We start from the raw sequence: 16,305 nt of genomic DNA on the forward strand, positions 1-16,305 counted from the left end.
CAGATAAAGCCACATGCATTTCCTTCCTTTTTTAATACAAGAACAAACAACAAAATAGAAACAACAAGTTAGAAAGTTCCTCTTGAGTTCAAAGGCTGGGTAGAGAGGACAAGAGAGCAGAATACGGAGCCGTGAGCTTCCAGATCTGGGAGGAGAGACTAAGCAGTGGGACAAATCCTTGTTTTGATGGGCAGGTCATGTCCAAGTGAAGATGGAGCTGATTTCCAAAGGGCAGCCTTAATTGGCTTTTGTATTGGACACTTATGTCATGATGTGCCATGATATGTCAACCCTCAATCTCACCTTTCCCTGCTGTTTCAAGCAACCTGAAATAAATCTGTGTGTTGATGTATAGGTGACCATTTTGCTGTTTAATGTATTGCCGAAGGATTTCATGGCCGGACTCACTGAGTTGCTCAGTTTTCCGGGCTGTTTGGCCACGTTCCAGAAGCATACTTTCCTGACATTTAGCCCACATTTATGGCAGGCATCCTCAGAGGTTTTGAGGTCTGTTGGAGACTAGGTAAGTGAGGTTTATATATCTGTGGAAGGTTCAGGGTGGGAGAAAGAACTTAGGCAGGAATCAGCCAGGCTTAGAAACTGCAAGGCTTTTCAATGCTAATCAAGGTGATTAATTGAAACATTCACATTTGGTTCCAACAGACAAGAGTTCTTTCTCCCACCCTGGACCTTCCACAGATATATAAACCTTCCTTACCTAGTTTCCAATATCTGGGGATGCGTGCCATAGGTGTGGGAGAAACATCAGGAGAGAATGCTTCTGGGATATGGCCATACAGTCTGGAAAATTCACAGAAACCAATTTTGCTGTTTGTTTTTAAGAAAGTGCAGTTTAAAAGAAATAGCTGCAAAACTGCTCTGGCTATGGGGCAGTGGCCAAAAGGTATCCTTTCCCTTCCTCACCCACATCTGGCTTCCCCAGCTCCAGTTCAATTTGAACCAAACTGAAAGTCTGTGGTGTGATATCCCACCCACCTTCAGCCCAACCGGGAGAGAAAAGAGTAAGTCTCGCAGGTGACTAAAAACATCTACTTGGGGAGACTCCTCTATCTTCACTTGTCGACAACCAAATGATTTCGGAAGAGGCACCTCTGGTAATCAGCAAAGCAACACCCATTTGGTCTAGATCCATATTTCCTGACAGTAGAAAAACCCAGCTTCCCTGGACTGAGTCCTTTTTTAGGAAGAGCTACAAACACGTAGCTGCTGCCTTAAACAAAACAATTGTTTCTTACTCTGTAGATTGTATCAACAACCTCACCTGGAGATACAAGCAACTTCAGGCCTTTCAATGTGTTGTAGGGGCTGTGTGTTTTTGTAAGGGCTGTGTTTTGTTTTGGTTTTTTGTATCATGGGGTGGAGAAGAAGGTTTGATACAGGGAGGGCATACAATTCTTGGATCTTGTGTACTGAAAGCTGCTGAAAGGGGCCTAACTGGACCACTGGGTACTTCTTTCCAAGACCTGTTGTCTATAAAAATAAAGGGGCAAAGAACATGCTGCAATTATTGACTTGGACTGAAAGCTATGCATAGGGCAGAGCACAGCCAACAAGAACAATCCTGTTGGCTGTGACCGGCAGGAAACTATATTTGGTGGTGAGGAGCAGGAGGAACATCTCCAGGGGACTGTGTCGCTGATGGAGGATTGTGCCCCTGCCTCCAGATTCAGGAGAATGTGGTTGATCAAGGGAAGCTTTCCTTTCCCCTGCCGTAGGACTCGGACGCGCTTCACTGGGAGGGATGTGTCGGCAGTCCCAGCCGCTTCCCTGGCTCAACTTGTGGCAACATGGGAAGGCTGGGCTGGGAGCTGCCCACCCAGTGTGCGAGTTGGTGCTGGCACTGCCAGGTCTTCCTCTGTTCACTGGGGAACATTCAGTCCTAAGTCTGAGGATGAGAGACGTCTCCCAAGGATTCCTCGCTGCTACTGGAAGCTGAGCCTGGGAAGGAGGAAAGGATGGGTCAGGGGCTGAGTTGATGAACAAAACATAGAGTAGGACAAAGGTCAACAAAGGATGAGTGATCCGGCCTCTATTTGACCAGAAGGTTTGGTCTGACCATGGACAAATGGGCTTAATAGCTACTGCATCCAGTTCTCGGTTCCACAATCAAGAAAGATATTCACAAGCTGGAATGTGTGTGATCAAAATGGTGAAAGGTCTGGAAATCATGTGTGCGATTTGGCTTAGAGAGCTGGGAATGGCTCAGGGCAGGCATGGGCTAACTTGGGCCCTCCAGGTGTTTTGGATTTCAACTCCCACCATTCCTAACAGCTTCAGGCCCTTTCCTTTCCCCCCTCAGCCGCTTAAGCGGCTGAGGGGGGAAAGGAAAGGGCCTGAGGCTGTTAGGAATGGTGGGAGTTGAAGTTCAAAACACCTGGAGGGCCCAAGTTTGCCCATGCCTGCCTTAAGGAGTTGGGCATGTTTAACTTGGAGAAGAGAAGGTCAAGAAGTGACAGGATAGCGATGTATAAATATGTTGTTGAAGGCTTCCATGGCCGGGATCATAGGGTTGTTGTATGTCTTTCGGGCTGTGTGACCATGTTCCAGAAGTATTCTCTCCTGACGTTTCGCCCACATCTATGTCAGGCATCCTCAGAGGTTGTGAGGTATGGATAAACTAGCACTGCAGACTCACTCAACCAGAGAAATCAGCCATAGCAGAGCACTTGATGAACCAGACTGGACACTATATTATTTGAGAACACCAAAATGCTGGACCACTCCAACAACTATCATGTCAGACTACAACAGAGAAGCCACTGAAATCCACAAGCATGTGGACAACTTCAACAGAAAGGAGGAAACCATGAAAATGAACAAAATCTGGCTACCAGTATTAAAAAACTCTAAAATCAAAACAGTAGATGGGAACCAACACTCTGAAGGCTGAGGAACCACAAGGACGGCTGTTGACTGAACAAAGGTTCCCCCCAGGCAAGAGACAAAAACCTTTCCAATGCTAATTAGGGTGACTAACTGAAACATTACTGCTGGCTTTCCAGTGACAAAGGACTCTTGCCACACCCTGGACTCTCCACAGATACATATTTATTCCTTTCCTAGTTTATCCATACTTCACAACCTCTGAGGATGCCTGCCATAGATGTGGGCGAAACGTCAGGAGAGAATACTTCTAGAACATGGTTACACAGCCCAAAAGACATACAACAACCCGATGTATAAATATCTGAAGAGATGTCATATTGAGGAGGGGCCAGGCTTGTTTTCTGTTGCCTACAGACTAGGACACGGAGCAATGGATTCAAATTGCAGGAAGAGAGATTCCACCTAAACATTAGGAAGAATTTCCTGACGTTTAACGTTGTTCAAGAGTGGAATATGTTGCCTCGAATTGTAATGGAGCTTCTCTCTTTAGATGTTTAAGAGGCTGGATGGATATCTATCTGGAGCAGTGTAAAGAACAAGTCTCTTGAGAATACTTTGAAAGTATTTTAAGAAAACACAAGGAAGACAGTATTTTTTTACACATTACAGAGGCGATTATGTCTAAATTGCCAGGATTGCAACCAAATGACTTCACTTGTCCTATGTTTCTGTCTGTGGATGTACCGTATGTGGGCATAACAATTAAAACCTACTTTAAACAGCCACAGCTTCCTCCTTCAACCATAGCTATATAATACCATTAGCACCAAGCAAATGCTGCTGCTCAGTCGCATAGTCGTTTCTGACTCTTTGTGACCTCATGGACCAAGCAAATATTTCGCCCAAAAACATGCCCTGGGAAAATGAAAGCGGAATCAGGAAGCTATGCAAAAAATGTTTATGCTTAGGAAGAAAAGGATGGGAAGGAGGCCAAATGGAAATTGTTTCATGATTCTGTATCCATCTCTGTTTCATTTTTGCAATTCCAAATTCATGTATACATACGTAGGTATGTGTGCGTGTGTGTGTATACATATAATTCTTAAAAACGAAATATATATATATCAAGGGCCATCAATCCAGAATTATGATCAAGTCTTGGCAATTGACACTGATGACCAATATTTGAATTTGAATTCACAGACGGTTGCAGCCCAGCCTCTCACCATTGCTCTCCTGCATGGCGTGCCCAGGCCCCTCTTGGCTGGTTCCCAGCTGTAGCTTCCTCATATGCCTGATCACCGCAGTTGCATTGAAGGCTTGCTGCATAAGGAGGGAGGTAGGAGAAATCAGAGATGTCAAGGTAGATCACATTCTGTGCTAAACCAGGTAAACCATGATGAAAGAGATTGATACTGTTTCTCACTCCCCACTCACTCCTGCCAGCAATGTGTGGCAAGAAAAGTAAAATATATTCATTCGTAGCTGTGTCACTCTGCTATCAATGAATCTATCCTACCTCTCTGTTTCTACCAATTCCTGACACCAGCTGCAACATTTTATTCCCATCCCAGCTAAGCAATGGGTTAAACCCTTGTGCCGGCTGGACTTCTGAGCTGAAGGTTGCCGATTCGAATCTGTGAGATGGAGTGAGCTCCTATCTGCCAGCTCTAGCTTGCGGGGACATGAGAGAAGCCTCCCAGCAAGATGGCAACACATCCAGGTGTCCCTGGGCAACATCTCTGTAGATAGCCAATTCTCTCACACTAGAAGCGACTTGCAATATGTTCTCAAGTCACTTCTGATATGATGTGTGTGTGTGTACAGTAGAGTCTCACTTTATCCAACATAAACGGGCCGGCAGAATGTTGGATAAGCGAATATGTTGAATAAGGAGGGATTAAGGAAAAGCCTATTAAACATCAAATTAGGTTATGATTTTACAAATTAAGCACCAAAACATCATGTTTAACAACAAATTTGACATCGAAAGTAGTTCAATACACAGTAATGCTATGTAGTAATTACTGTATTTACGAATTTAGCACCAAAATATCACGATGTATTGAAAACATTGACTACAAAAATGTGTTGGATAATCCAGAACGTTGGATAAGCGAGTGTTGGATAAGTGAGACTCTACTGTATATATCTAAGAATATGTGTTGTCGAAGGCTTTCATGGCCGGGATCACAGGGTTGTTGTATGTCTTTCGGGCTGTGTGGCCATGTTCCAGAAGTATTCTCTCCTGACGTTTCGCCCACATCTATGGCAGGCATCCTCAGAGGTTGTGAGCCTGCCATAGATGTGGGCGAAACGTCAGGAGAGAATACTTCTGGAACATGGCCACACAGCCCGAAAGACATACAACAACTATCTAAGAATAATTTGTTTCTTTTCTTTTATCGTCCATGAAAGAGCCACTGTTCAAACTGCAGTGTATTAGTCTGAGCAGAAAGCGATTTGGGACTCATACATGAAGAAATCTTATCTCTAAGGTACAAAAGTTATGCTCACCTTCCACTTGCTCTTGGCAAAATTCTTTTTGATCTGCTCACTGACTGATTGGTGGATGTTCTTGTCCAGGGCGGTGTCTCCAGCAATCCTGTACAGAAGAAAGACATCAGATTGATTCTTAACAAAGACACTGAGGAACTATATAGGACTTTCCACCAAGTCCATCTGATCCAGAGTTTTCTACTTCAGTGGTCCTCAATCTGAGCCATTTCATTTTCCAGAAGCAAGCATGGCCAACGATTAAGGATTTTGGAAATTGGAAACCACAGCACAAGCAAAGCCAAGACTAAAAACCAATTACCTATAACAGTGGTATCCAACCTATGGCAATCCAGGTGCTTTGGGCATCATCTCTTAGAATTACGGAGCATTGGACAAGCTATTCAGGGCTTCTGGGAGTTGGAGTCCCAAACGCCTGGAGGACCAATTGGACATCACTGGTCTCTAACACTAGTTGTCAACAGTTTTCCAGAGGTGATAGATAAAGTTACACATAGCTCTAAGATCCTCAGGGGAAGACATTCTCTTGGTCCTGCAACTATTACAGGCTCACCAGGAGAGGGACAAGAAAGACAGCCTTCTCCTTTAAACAGAGGCTGGATGGCTATCTGTCAAGGATGCTTTGATTGTGCTTTTTCTGCATGGCATGGGGTTGGATTGGATGCCCTTTGGGGTCTCTTCTGACTCTATGATTCCATGATTACTTCTATTCTCTGAACTTCCTCCCACAGGAGGCAAGGCTGGTCCCTTCCCTGTTTTCTTCTTGCCAACAAGCAAAGACATTCCTATTAAAGCAGGCTTTTAAACACGTAAGCAAGAGAGCTTTTTATGGGAATGTTCTGTTCCTTTTAAAATATATATATATTGTGACATTTTAAAAATAATATGGAAGCCACACCGTGTTCCCCTCGGAGAGAAAGGCAGCATATATACGAAGTGGCAAAGTTTTGAGCTTTCAGGGAAGTGATTATGAATAGTAAATATTTGTTATTATAGTAATATATTGGGCTATTTCTTTTAAACATGATAGTGAAGGTTTCAGTATGTCTGTCTGTACATGCATGCGCATTGATCCTAGTTTACTTTTATGCCTGGAACTGTCTGTTCTCCTCCTATCATTGTATCCAGTTCTGGTGTCTGCAAAATTGCGCTGCTCTTTGACTATAATAGACTTTGCATTACAGCTCCTCAAAAACTCTGGCAGTAAAGCTGGAGATTGAACCCAGGAATCTTCTGCAAAACTTCACCATTGAAATACAATCTCCCCTACTCTATTGCTTTTCCTCACTGCACACACTTGCAAGCAACCATGTAATACAGCCTGGACATGGCTGAGATCCCCCCCTTTTTTTTTTTGGATCAGCAGTGTTTTTAGCATCATCTGCTCCCTTTCTCCCTGGCATTAATATTTGACATAATTTAGCTGCAGTCCACATAATTGCAGGATAATTGGATTTTCCTAGTAACACTACAGAAGCCAGTGTGGAGTACTGTTTGAGCATTGGACTATGACTCTGGAGAACAGGGTTCAAATCCCCGCTTGTCCATAGGAACTCATTACATGACTTTGAGGTATTCACATTCTCTTGACCTCAAAGGAAGGCAAAGGAAACTCCCTTCTGGACGAATCTTGCTGAGAAACCCCCGTGATTGACTCGTTGTAAATTGGAAATGATTTTAAAGCAAACCACAACAACATATCGTCTCTGCTATGATCCAAGCAAAGTGTTTAGGGATTGATTACTCTCGATGTGGCAAGATCCAACAGCTTCTTCAAGCGTCCTTCTTTATATAAGATCTGGTTCTTTTGATAGTAAAAAGATAAAGGTTTTCCCCTGACATTAAGTCCAGTCATGACCGACTCTGGGGGTTGGTACTCATCTCCATTTCTAAGCCAAAGAGCCGGCATTGTCCGTAGACACCCCCAAGGTCATGTGGCCAGCATGACTGCATGGAGCACCGTTACCTTCCCGCCTTCCTATTGATCCACTCACATTTGCATGTTTTTGAACTGCTAGGTTGGCAGGAGCTGGGGCTAACAGGGGGCGCTCATTCCGCTCTCGGGATTTGAACCTGGGACCTTTTGGTCCGCAAATTCAGCAGCTCAGTGCTTTAACACACTGTTCCACCAGGGACCCCGATTCTTTTGATAGAACATAGAACATTAGAAACAAAAAGGCATAGTAGCAACAGATGTGTGATGAATGATGGGCAGTGGAGCAATGTGAAAATAGTAATCATAATCATAATAATACAAAAGCCAGTATAGTGATCTTGTTTGCTGTGTACTAGTCCTGTTGTGTATCAAATTGTTATTGTTATTATTATTATTATTGTTGTTGACACAAAGACATAGTATGACACAGCAAATGAGATATATACGCTGGATTTCGTATTACAAAATCACAAGTCGAACACTTCCCAAGTGTTTAGGACTGTGTTGTTGTTGTTGTTGTTGTTATTATTATTATTATTATTATTATTATTATTATTATTATTATTATTATTATTACCTGCTTCTCCCTGCAATTCGAGAAAAAAAACAAGTCAAATATGTATGGCCATGGCTAGCACAGCGGGTTAAACCGCCAGCTATGTAAGATCTTGCCAACCAGAAGGCTGACAGTTCAAGTTGCGGGAGGGGTGAGCCTCAGCCATCAGGCTAGCTATTGCCTACCTAGCAGTTCGAAAACAGCAATGTGAGTAGATAAATAGGCACTGCTTTAGCGGGGAGGTAAAAGGCACCCCTGAAAAACATGCCGGCAGTTTAATCAACAGGCTACTTGGTGTGGAAGAATGGAACAACAGCACCTCCCCATGGCCGAGTCAAGCATAGCCTCCAAGATGCCGGAAATGAAAGAGGAAAGCCTGCCTCTGTTTATGTATTGTCTGTCTCTGTCAATTATATAATGGCATTGAATGTTTGCCATATATATGTACCTGTAACCCGCTCTGAGTCCCCTCGGGGAGATAAAGTGGAATATAAATAAAGTATATTATGTTTTGGAAGCCCTGCTCCCTAATGAAGCCATGTATAGTTATGAACAACTTCTACATGCAAGCTTATTTAAAAATATAATTCTTAGGAAACCTGATTGTGCACCAGATGCAGTCAATGTGCTGTTGTTACTCATTCATGTCTCCAACGTTTACATTTAAAACACATGGATTTTTTTTTCCTTCTGCATAGACCAATTTAAGATCAGGCTGTTAATACACTAATATAATAAATCTGCTTTCATTATTTTAAAAACACACTTCATTATTTTTCAATATGTTTGCTCTCAAGGCAGCTTCTGACAATGAAAAACATTACAAAGCTATACTATGCATGTAAAGAAACACATAGGGGGAAACAAAATAAACCAGCATGTTATCAATGAAATCCTTCAAGTTAAAAGCCTCCAAGTGCATGAGTATGCAGAAAGATCATAGTGAGACAAGCTGTTGATCCATCTGGTTTGGCAACGTCTAGTGGAGTAGGTGGTTGCTCCATCTGGTCCAGTAAACTTTACTGGAGCGATGAGTAAACCCTATTCTCAGGGTTGTTGTATGTCTTTCGGGCAACCCTATTCTGTTTGGCAGTGGCTCCCCCAAGGATCCATAGCAACGATCTTCTGAACTCTGTCACCAAGTTGAGCCATTAAGTAATTAAGTCTGCACTTTATGCTTTTCGGCAGGGAGTTGGGGAATCTTTTGGCCCTCCAGCATTTAGTCCTGCAATGACCATCAGTTCCCACCTAACTGGCCAACTGCAGGCACTGTAGCCAAAAATATCTGCCAGGTTATGGTTACCCACTTCTGTTTTGAGCTGCAGCCCAACAGCATCTAGAAGACCAGACATTCTTCATCCAGGACCATAATACCCAGGGTGTATCTACACTGCAGAATTAATGAAGTTTGACTCCACTTTTGCTGCCATGGGTCACACTTATGGCATCATGGGAGTTGTAGTTTGGTAAGGCACCAACCCTTTCAGGCAAAGAAAGGTAGAGACATGGTAAAGCTACCACTCACATGAGTGGGATCAAACTGCATTAATTGTGCAGTGTAGCTCAGTGGTTCTCAACCTGTGGGCTGCGGCCCACAGGAATGAAAATCCGGTCCGCGAACCTCATTCCTCTTTACTTATTTTATTTTATTTCTGCTCCTTTCTGCAGAGCTGACCATTGCATTGGATAGACCACATGAGCTCTAGATTATTAAGTATGATTTCCTGTGGGCAAGCAGATGGCAACTACTGGATGGCATATGTTCTGTATCAACAACTAGACCTGATGTGGTCTATCCAATACAATTTTCTGAATCAGCAGCCCAAATAACCAAACCAAATCTTAAGTCGACCAAATCACATGCATGTTACCTTGGATGGAAGTCCAATGCAGATCTAGCATTGCAAGTAAATTTTCCTGTTTTACAAATGGGCAGCAAGAGGCAAGTGACTTATACAAAAACCAAACAGCAGATAAGACTCTTAATTCCTTTACCATGGGTGCTCTAGTGCCTGCTCACAGGTGAATCGCTTCTTGGGGTCCCTCTCCATTAAATGCCGGATAAAATCTTTGGCTGGGAATAGAAAACAAAGGGAATAATGATGTGAGGATACCACAGTTTCCCTCCGTCCAACACACACACACACACACACACACACACACACACACACGAGAGAGAGAGAGAGAGAGAGAGAGAGAGAGAGAGAGAGAGAGAGAGAGAGAGAGAGAGAGAGAGAGAGACTTGATTTCAATGTTCAGAGGCCCCAGCACTTCTTTTCCTCACCTGAATCTGATATGTCATCCCAGTACGGAGAGTCAAATTCATACTCGGCCTTCAGGATCTGTTCAAAAAGTTTTGTGTCGTTCTCATCATAAAACGGAGGATAGCCACACAATCTGAGGACAGAAAAAGTGGGCACAGGGCTTGTGTAACAACAAGACCAGAGGGAAAGTATTGAAGGGAGAAATACAGCCTGTAAACTGACAAAACAATGTGGAGAAGTGAGGTAAATGCGTGGGAGAGGGAGAGAGGTGAAAAGGCAGGTTACTTCTTCACCTAAAGATCAGAAAGGTTACATATACAACGTGTATAGAAAGTGGAAGTTGGGACTATGTTTATTAGGTTTATTAGGTACTAGGCACAGTACCCAGGATCCTACAAGTGACATATAACCTAGTCAACCTTCAGTTACACTACTGTATGTATTTTAATACAGAACTTCTTAATCTTTGACCATCTAGGTATTTTGGAGTTCAGCTGCCTGAATCTCTGACCCTTGGCCATGCTGAAGCCCAAAGCATCTGGAATATCAACATTTGAGAACCACTAAAAATCTGTGAATCAATATTGTGGAATTTCCATTTTCTGAGTGTTGTTCTTTATTTACTGTCCTGATTTTAGAGTTCTCCAGACAAGAAACAATTAGGGCCAGCTAACACCTCCCAACAAAGGATTCCCCCAGGCAGGAAGCAGCCAGGCTTTGAAGCTGCAAGGGCATTCAGTGCTAATCAAGGTAGCCAATTGCAACATCCACACTTGCCTCAAACAGACAAGAATTCTTTCTCCCACCCTGGATATTATTCCACAGATGTATAAACCCCACTTGCCTAGTTTCCAACAGACCTCACAACCTCTGAGGAGGCAAGTGAGTAGGATTCCTTAATAACTCCAGTCTGCCACCCAGATACTAACCAAACCTAACCTGCTAAACTTCTGATAGCTGATAAAATGGGGTGTTTTAGATGGGGTGGAGGATTGATTCAATACGTACAAGATGTAAGCTATCACGCCAATAGACCAGCAATCCACTGCTTTGCTGTAAGGCTTCTGGGCCAACACCTCTGGAGCTGGATCAGAGAGGAACCGTGGAAAAGGAAAGAAGAAAAAGCAGCCATTAGAAATTGTACAGCCATATTGGACCTCACACTGTAGGTAAGGGTAATTCCTATAGGTTTGAGTTGTTCGCCCTTTTGTATAAGGGATGCCACTACATATAATGGGACTTGAATGGCCATTGATTTGAGCATCCATAGGGAGGGGTCCTGGGACCAGATCCCAGCAGATAGCAAAGACCCACTGCACAACTTCTATTTCAGGAAGAGGCTATCACAGGCCTGGGCAAACTTGGGCCCTCCTGTTTGCGTGGGAAAATCTGAGTATGATGATGGCAAATAAAATATACATTTTCATCAAGGTAATAAACCCTTGCTTGAACTAAGCCAGGTACATCACCTTTTCTAAATCTGACTTGGGCTCCACCTACATTGCCATGTAATGCAGTTTGAACCTGCATTCTATTTTCAGTGTACACATAAATAATTTTTATTTCTTTTTATTTATATTTATATTCTGCCCTTCTCACCCCAAAGAGGACTCAGGGTGGATCACAAAACATACATATGCGGCAAACATTCATGTCGTTTATACACTCACAAGATAGACAATTTTAAATAGATAGAGGTATATATAGGCTTTTTCCATCTTCGGCATCTTGGAGGCTTGCGCTCATTTCCAGCCACAGGGAGGTGCTGTCACTCCATCTCCCTGCAGAAGAGTTTTCTTCGTAAACTTTCCTTTTTGATCGAATCACCAGCATTTTTCTGGCAACTCCTTTACGGGTGCCTTAATATACCTGCCTGCTTTTAAGCGGTACCTATTTATCTACTCTGGGAACCCCCCGATGGCACAGCATGTTAAAGCGCTGAGCTGCTGAACTTGCGGACTGAAAGGCTGCAGGTTCAAATTCGGAGAGTGGGGTGAGCTCCCGCTATTATCCCCAGCTCTTGCCAGCCTAGCCGCTTGAAAACATGCAAATGTGAGTAGATCAATAGGTACCGCTCCAGCAGGAAGGTAACGGCGCTCCATGCAGTGATGCCAGCCATAGACCTTAGAGGGGTCTATGAACAACACCGGCTCTTCAGCTTAGAAATGGAGATGAGCACCAACCCCCAGTCGGACATGACTGGATTTAATGTCAGGGGGAAACCTTCACCTTTACCTATTTATCTACTCATATTTTGCTTTTGAACTGCTAGGTAGGCGGAAGCTGGGCTAAAGGCCAGGATTTACGCTGACCCAGGCTTCGAACTGTTAACCTTTTTATTGACAAGATTTACTGATTTAACCTGCTGTGCTAAAGCCCGGATGTTTATCTGCACTGAACTGCATTATGAGGCTACACTGACCATACAATGCAGTTTCAAAATGCTTTATATGACAATGTAGATAACCTTAATATAATATAGTTCAACATGAAATGGGTGATACTGTTCATAAATCTTCAGCACTCTATTTGGAGTGAAACACACCAATAATGCAAGCCTGCCATTTTCAGGAATTGAAAGTCGGTTTGTATGAACACAGCTATTTCTTCCTCTATTTCCTGGTTTCAAAAAGGAAAAATCCCTCAGCGCTGGCTCACCTACATAGCCAGGAGTCCCACACGCCGTGGACATGACGCTGCCTGAGCCTTCTATCTTGGAGAGCCCAAAATCGCTTATCATGATCTTGGAGTCTTCATCCAGGCTGTAATAGAGCAGGTTCTCAGGCTGAAGGAGTTGGGAGAGAAGAAGAGGAGGAGAAAGGAGTAGACAGAATTAAACACAAAACACCATGTGTTTTTGAAGGCTTTCATGGCTGAAATCACTGGGTTGCTGTGAGTTTTCCGGGCTGTATGGCCATGTTCCAGAAGCATTCTCTCCTGACGTTTCACCCACATCTATGGTAGGCATCCTCAAGGGTTGTGAGGTCTGTTGGAAACTAGGCAAGTGGGGTTTATTTATCTGTGGATTGTTCAGAGTGGGAGAAAGAACACTTGTCTGTTTGAGGCAAGTGTGAATGTTGCAATTAATCACCTTGATTAGCATTGAATAGCCTTTCAGCTTCAAAGCCTGGCTGTTTCCTGCCTGGGGGAACCCTTTGTCGGGAAGTATTAGCTGGCCCTGATTGTTTTATGTCTGGAATTACTTTGTTTTCTGAGTGTTGTTCTTTATTTACTATCCTGAATTTTAATCCTGGAAGCCAGATTTTGTTCATTTTCATGGTTTCCTCCTTTCTGTTGAAAATGTCCACATGATTGTAGATTTCAGTGGCTTCTCTATGTAGTCTGACATGGTGGTTGTTACAGTGGTCCAGCATTTCTGTGGACCACTAAAACTCTAAACTGTGGACCATTAAAACTCTAAACTGTGGACCATTAAAACTCTAAAATCAGGACAGTAAATAAAGGGCAACATTCAGAAAACAGGAGAGTTCCAGACAAGAAACAATCAAGGCCAGCTAACACCTCCCAACAAAGGATGCTCCCAGACATCATAGAATCATAGAATAGTAGTCTTTGAAGCAGTCTTTGAAGTTGCAATGCCATTCAATGCTAATCAAGGTGGCTAACTGCAACATTCACACATGCCTCAAACAGAGAAGAGTTCTTTCTCCCCCCTGGATATTCCACAGATATAAAAACCCCACTTGCCTAGTTTCCAACAGACCTCACAACCTCTGAGGATGCCTGCCATAGATGTGGGTGAAACGTCAGGAGAGAATGCTTCTGGAACATGGCCATACAGCCCAGAAAACTCACAGCAACCCACAAAACGTCATGTTATAGAATCAGCTGCACAAATATATCTTCAAGAGATTTTGAACTTCAACTCCCACAATTTCTAACAGCCAGTGGTATCAAACTGCATTAATTCTACAATATAGATGAACTCCTAGAAAAAAAACAACAGTGACAGACATTCATCAGCTTTCAATAATGTGACACAGTTCAGCATAAAATACCAGCTTCAGTCATAGATAAAATGCTCATATTAAAATGCTTTGCTGATAATCTGGATGAAACCTACACACCATCCAAGATGCCCAGGCATTTCATTATTATACTAAAGCCCGGTGCCGTAAATTTGTGGTGAATCATGGTAACCACTTGTCCCAGTAGCAAAGGACAAAATGTGCCTCCATCTGAAAAAAAAAATGACGACAACCAAATCACCCATTATTATTGTTTACCACTGGGCAAGGCCAGGCATGCAGTTGCTCTGAGCAGCAGGTTCCGGGAAGGATGCCCTTTTCCCAGGCTCTAAATCCCACCTCTGCTTACCAGTTTTCAAAAACTTCAATGGCTGGAACAGCCATAAGGATGTTATCAGAAAGGGGTAGATAAGAGAATGGACAGAGAACCAAAGCAGGCTTGGATTTCCAGCCGGTCAAACAGGTTTGGGTATCCCGAAGGAAAAAAGATAAGGACAAAATTTGTTAAAAGGGTGGACTTGCGTTAAAACACTACTTCCTTGTGAAGGGAGTTTGGCGCAGTTTCACAACTGCAAACCAATCTCAGCCTGAGCAGTGATTTCCCATGCTTTGCTTGCTATTGTAGGAACTACAAAACATTTGCCTTTGTCTACCTATCACTCTTGTAGACATCTTATGCTATATCAGGGAAAGGAGTAAAATGGCCATTGTCCTCCCAAATAGGAATACTGCCCTTGCTCTAAGGAAAAACGTCAGCTGATAATTTAGGGATACTTTTTAGACATCCAAAGCAAAGGGGGCAGGGAAAGTTCCCAACAATCCAGTAAATACAACAGTTCTAAGTGTGCGCAATTTCCAGTGTCCTGTTCTCTAGTAAAGGCAAAGGTTTTTCATTAAGTCTAGTCATGTCTGACTCTGGGGTTTGGTGCTCATCTCCATTTCTAAGACGAAGGGCCGGCGATGACCATAGACACCTCCAAGGTCATGTGGCTGGCATGACTGCATGGAGCGCTGTTACCTTCCCGCCAGAGCAGTACCTATTGATCTACTCACATTTCCATGTATTTGAACTGCTAATTTAGCAGAAGCTGGGGCTAACATAGGGAGCTCACTCCACTCCCTGGATTCGAACCGCCAACTTTTCAGTCAGCAAGTTCAGCAACTCAGCGGTTTAACCCACTGTGCCACCTATTTTCTACAAACTAGAAATCTGAGGAGTTAAGAGGAATGCATTATCAGAGGATAGTTATGGGGAGAGCAATGCCTTCATTTTGCCACCCTGCAGAAGCCTCCCTGATTCATGAGAGTTCAGCACTAAAGCTTTGTAGTAAGGACTGAATTCATTTCACTAGATGACAAATCCCACAATTGCACAAGTTAGTTATAGCAGTAAGAAACTGCTATAATTGTCCAAAAGTTATCATTTTGCAATTTCAAGGTAATTTACCACTTGGCTGCAAACTTGACTGTGCTGCAGCCATTACTGTAGGTTTGTTCTTAAGTTAAATTTGTATATAAGTAGGAACAAGTACATTTTTAAGTGTAACTCCAGCCACACACAGACATTTGTAAATATTCATATATATACACATATACATATACATATACACAGAGAGAGCGCTTTGGATGGCATAGAGAAGGGCTAACACCCCTGTGATGTCTGTACTGTGTAAAAGATTTCACCTCACTTTCTGTCTCTTTGAGAATTGGATTTTGAAAAATTTGGTTTGTTGTGGAAACAAGGACTGGTGATATAGCTTCAGTTGAGGCACTTTTTCCCCAGGATAACTCTTCCAGGAGTGAATTTCCCTTCTGAGGGGTAGATTTCTCTCACTTCCTGTTGTCTCACTCCCATTCTTAACTATAAGACATTTGTAAGTCAGATGTTTGTAACTTGAGGGTTGCCTTTATTCCTGAGTTATTTTTAATATCTCTAAATATAACCTATTTAGAAACATGCATACTGACCAGAGAACTTCTAGCAGTTGTAGAGCCATAAAAATAACTTCTCCAATCTCTGAACATTCAGGTAATTCCTCTTTCCATTTTCCTAAGGGTCAATGCTTACAGTATAAGAAAGATCTGCATTTGAATTGCCCACCTTTACAAAAGCAGTCTCACAGTCTTCTTGGATTAGGATCATGGTAGAGTTTTATCCCTTTGCACTCTCCCCAATACAAAGAAGGGGAATACTTC

General features: G+C 42.9%; 1 protein-coding gene across 1 annotated transcript in view; it reads right to left on the reverse strand.

The window, feature by feature from the left end:
• Positions 1-14: 14 nt before the first annotated feature.
• camk1 (calcium/calmodulin dependent protein kinase I) overlaps positions 15-16,305 on the reverse strand; it is a 76,485-nt gene continuing 60,194 nt past the window's right edge. The window contains exons 6-12 of the mRNA XM_062973743.1: positions 12,779-12,905; positions 11,129-11,204; positions 10,141-10,253; positions 9,852-9,930; positions 5,365-5,452; positions 4,074-4,170; positions 15-1,959 (exon numbers count right to left, since the gene is read on the reverse strand). Of these exons, the coding sequence (XP_062829813.1) occupies positions 1,901-1,959; positions 4,074-4,170; positions 5,365-5,452; positions 9,852-9,930; positions 10,141-10,253; positions 11,129-11,204; positions 12,779-12,905 (639 nt within the window). The 3' untranslated portion in view covers positions 15-1,900. The remainder of the gene's footprint in view (positions 1,960-4,073; positions 4,171-5,364; positions 5,453-9,851; positions 9,931-10,140; positions 10,254-11,128; positions 11,205-12,778; positions 12,906-16,305) is intronic.

The sequence above is a fragment of the Anolis carolinensis genome, chromosome 2 (genome assembly GCF_035594765.1).
Source record: "Anolis carolinensis isolate JA03-04 chromosome 2, rAnoCar3.1.pri, whole genome shotgun sequence".
In the NCBI taxonomy this organism is placed as follows: domain Eukaryota; kingdom Metazoa; phylum Chordata; class Lepidosauria; order Squamata; family Dactyloidae; genus Anolis; species Anolis carolinensis.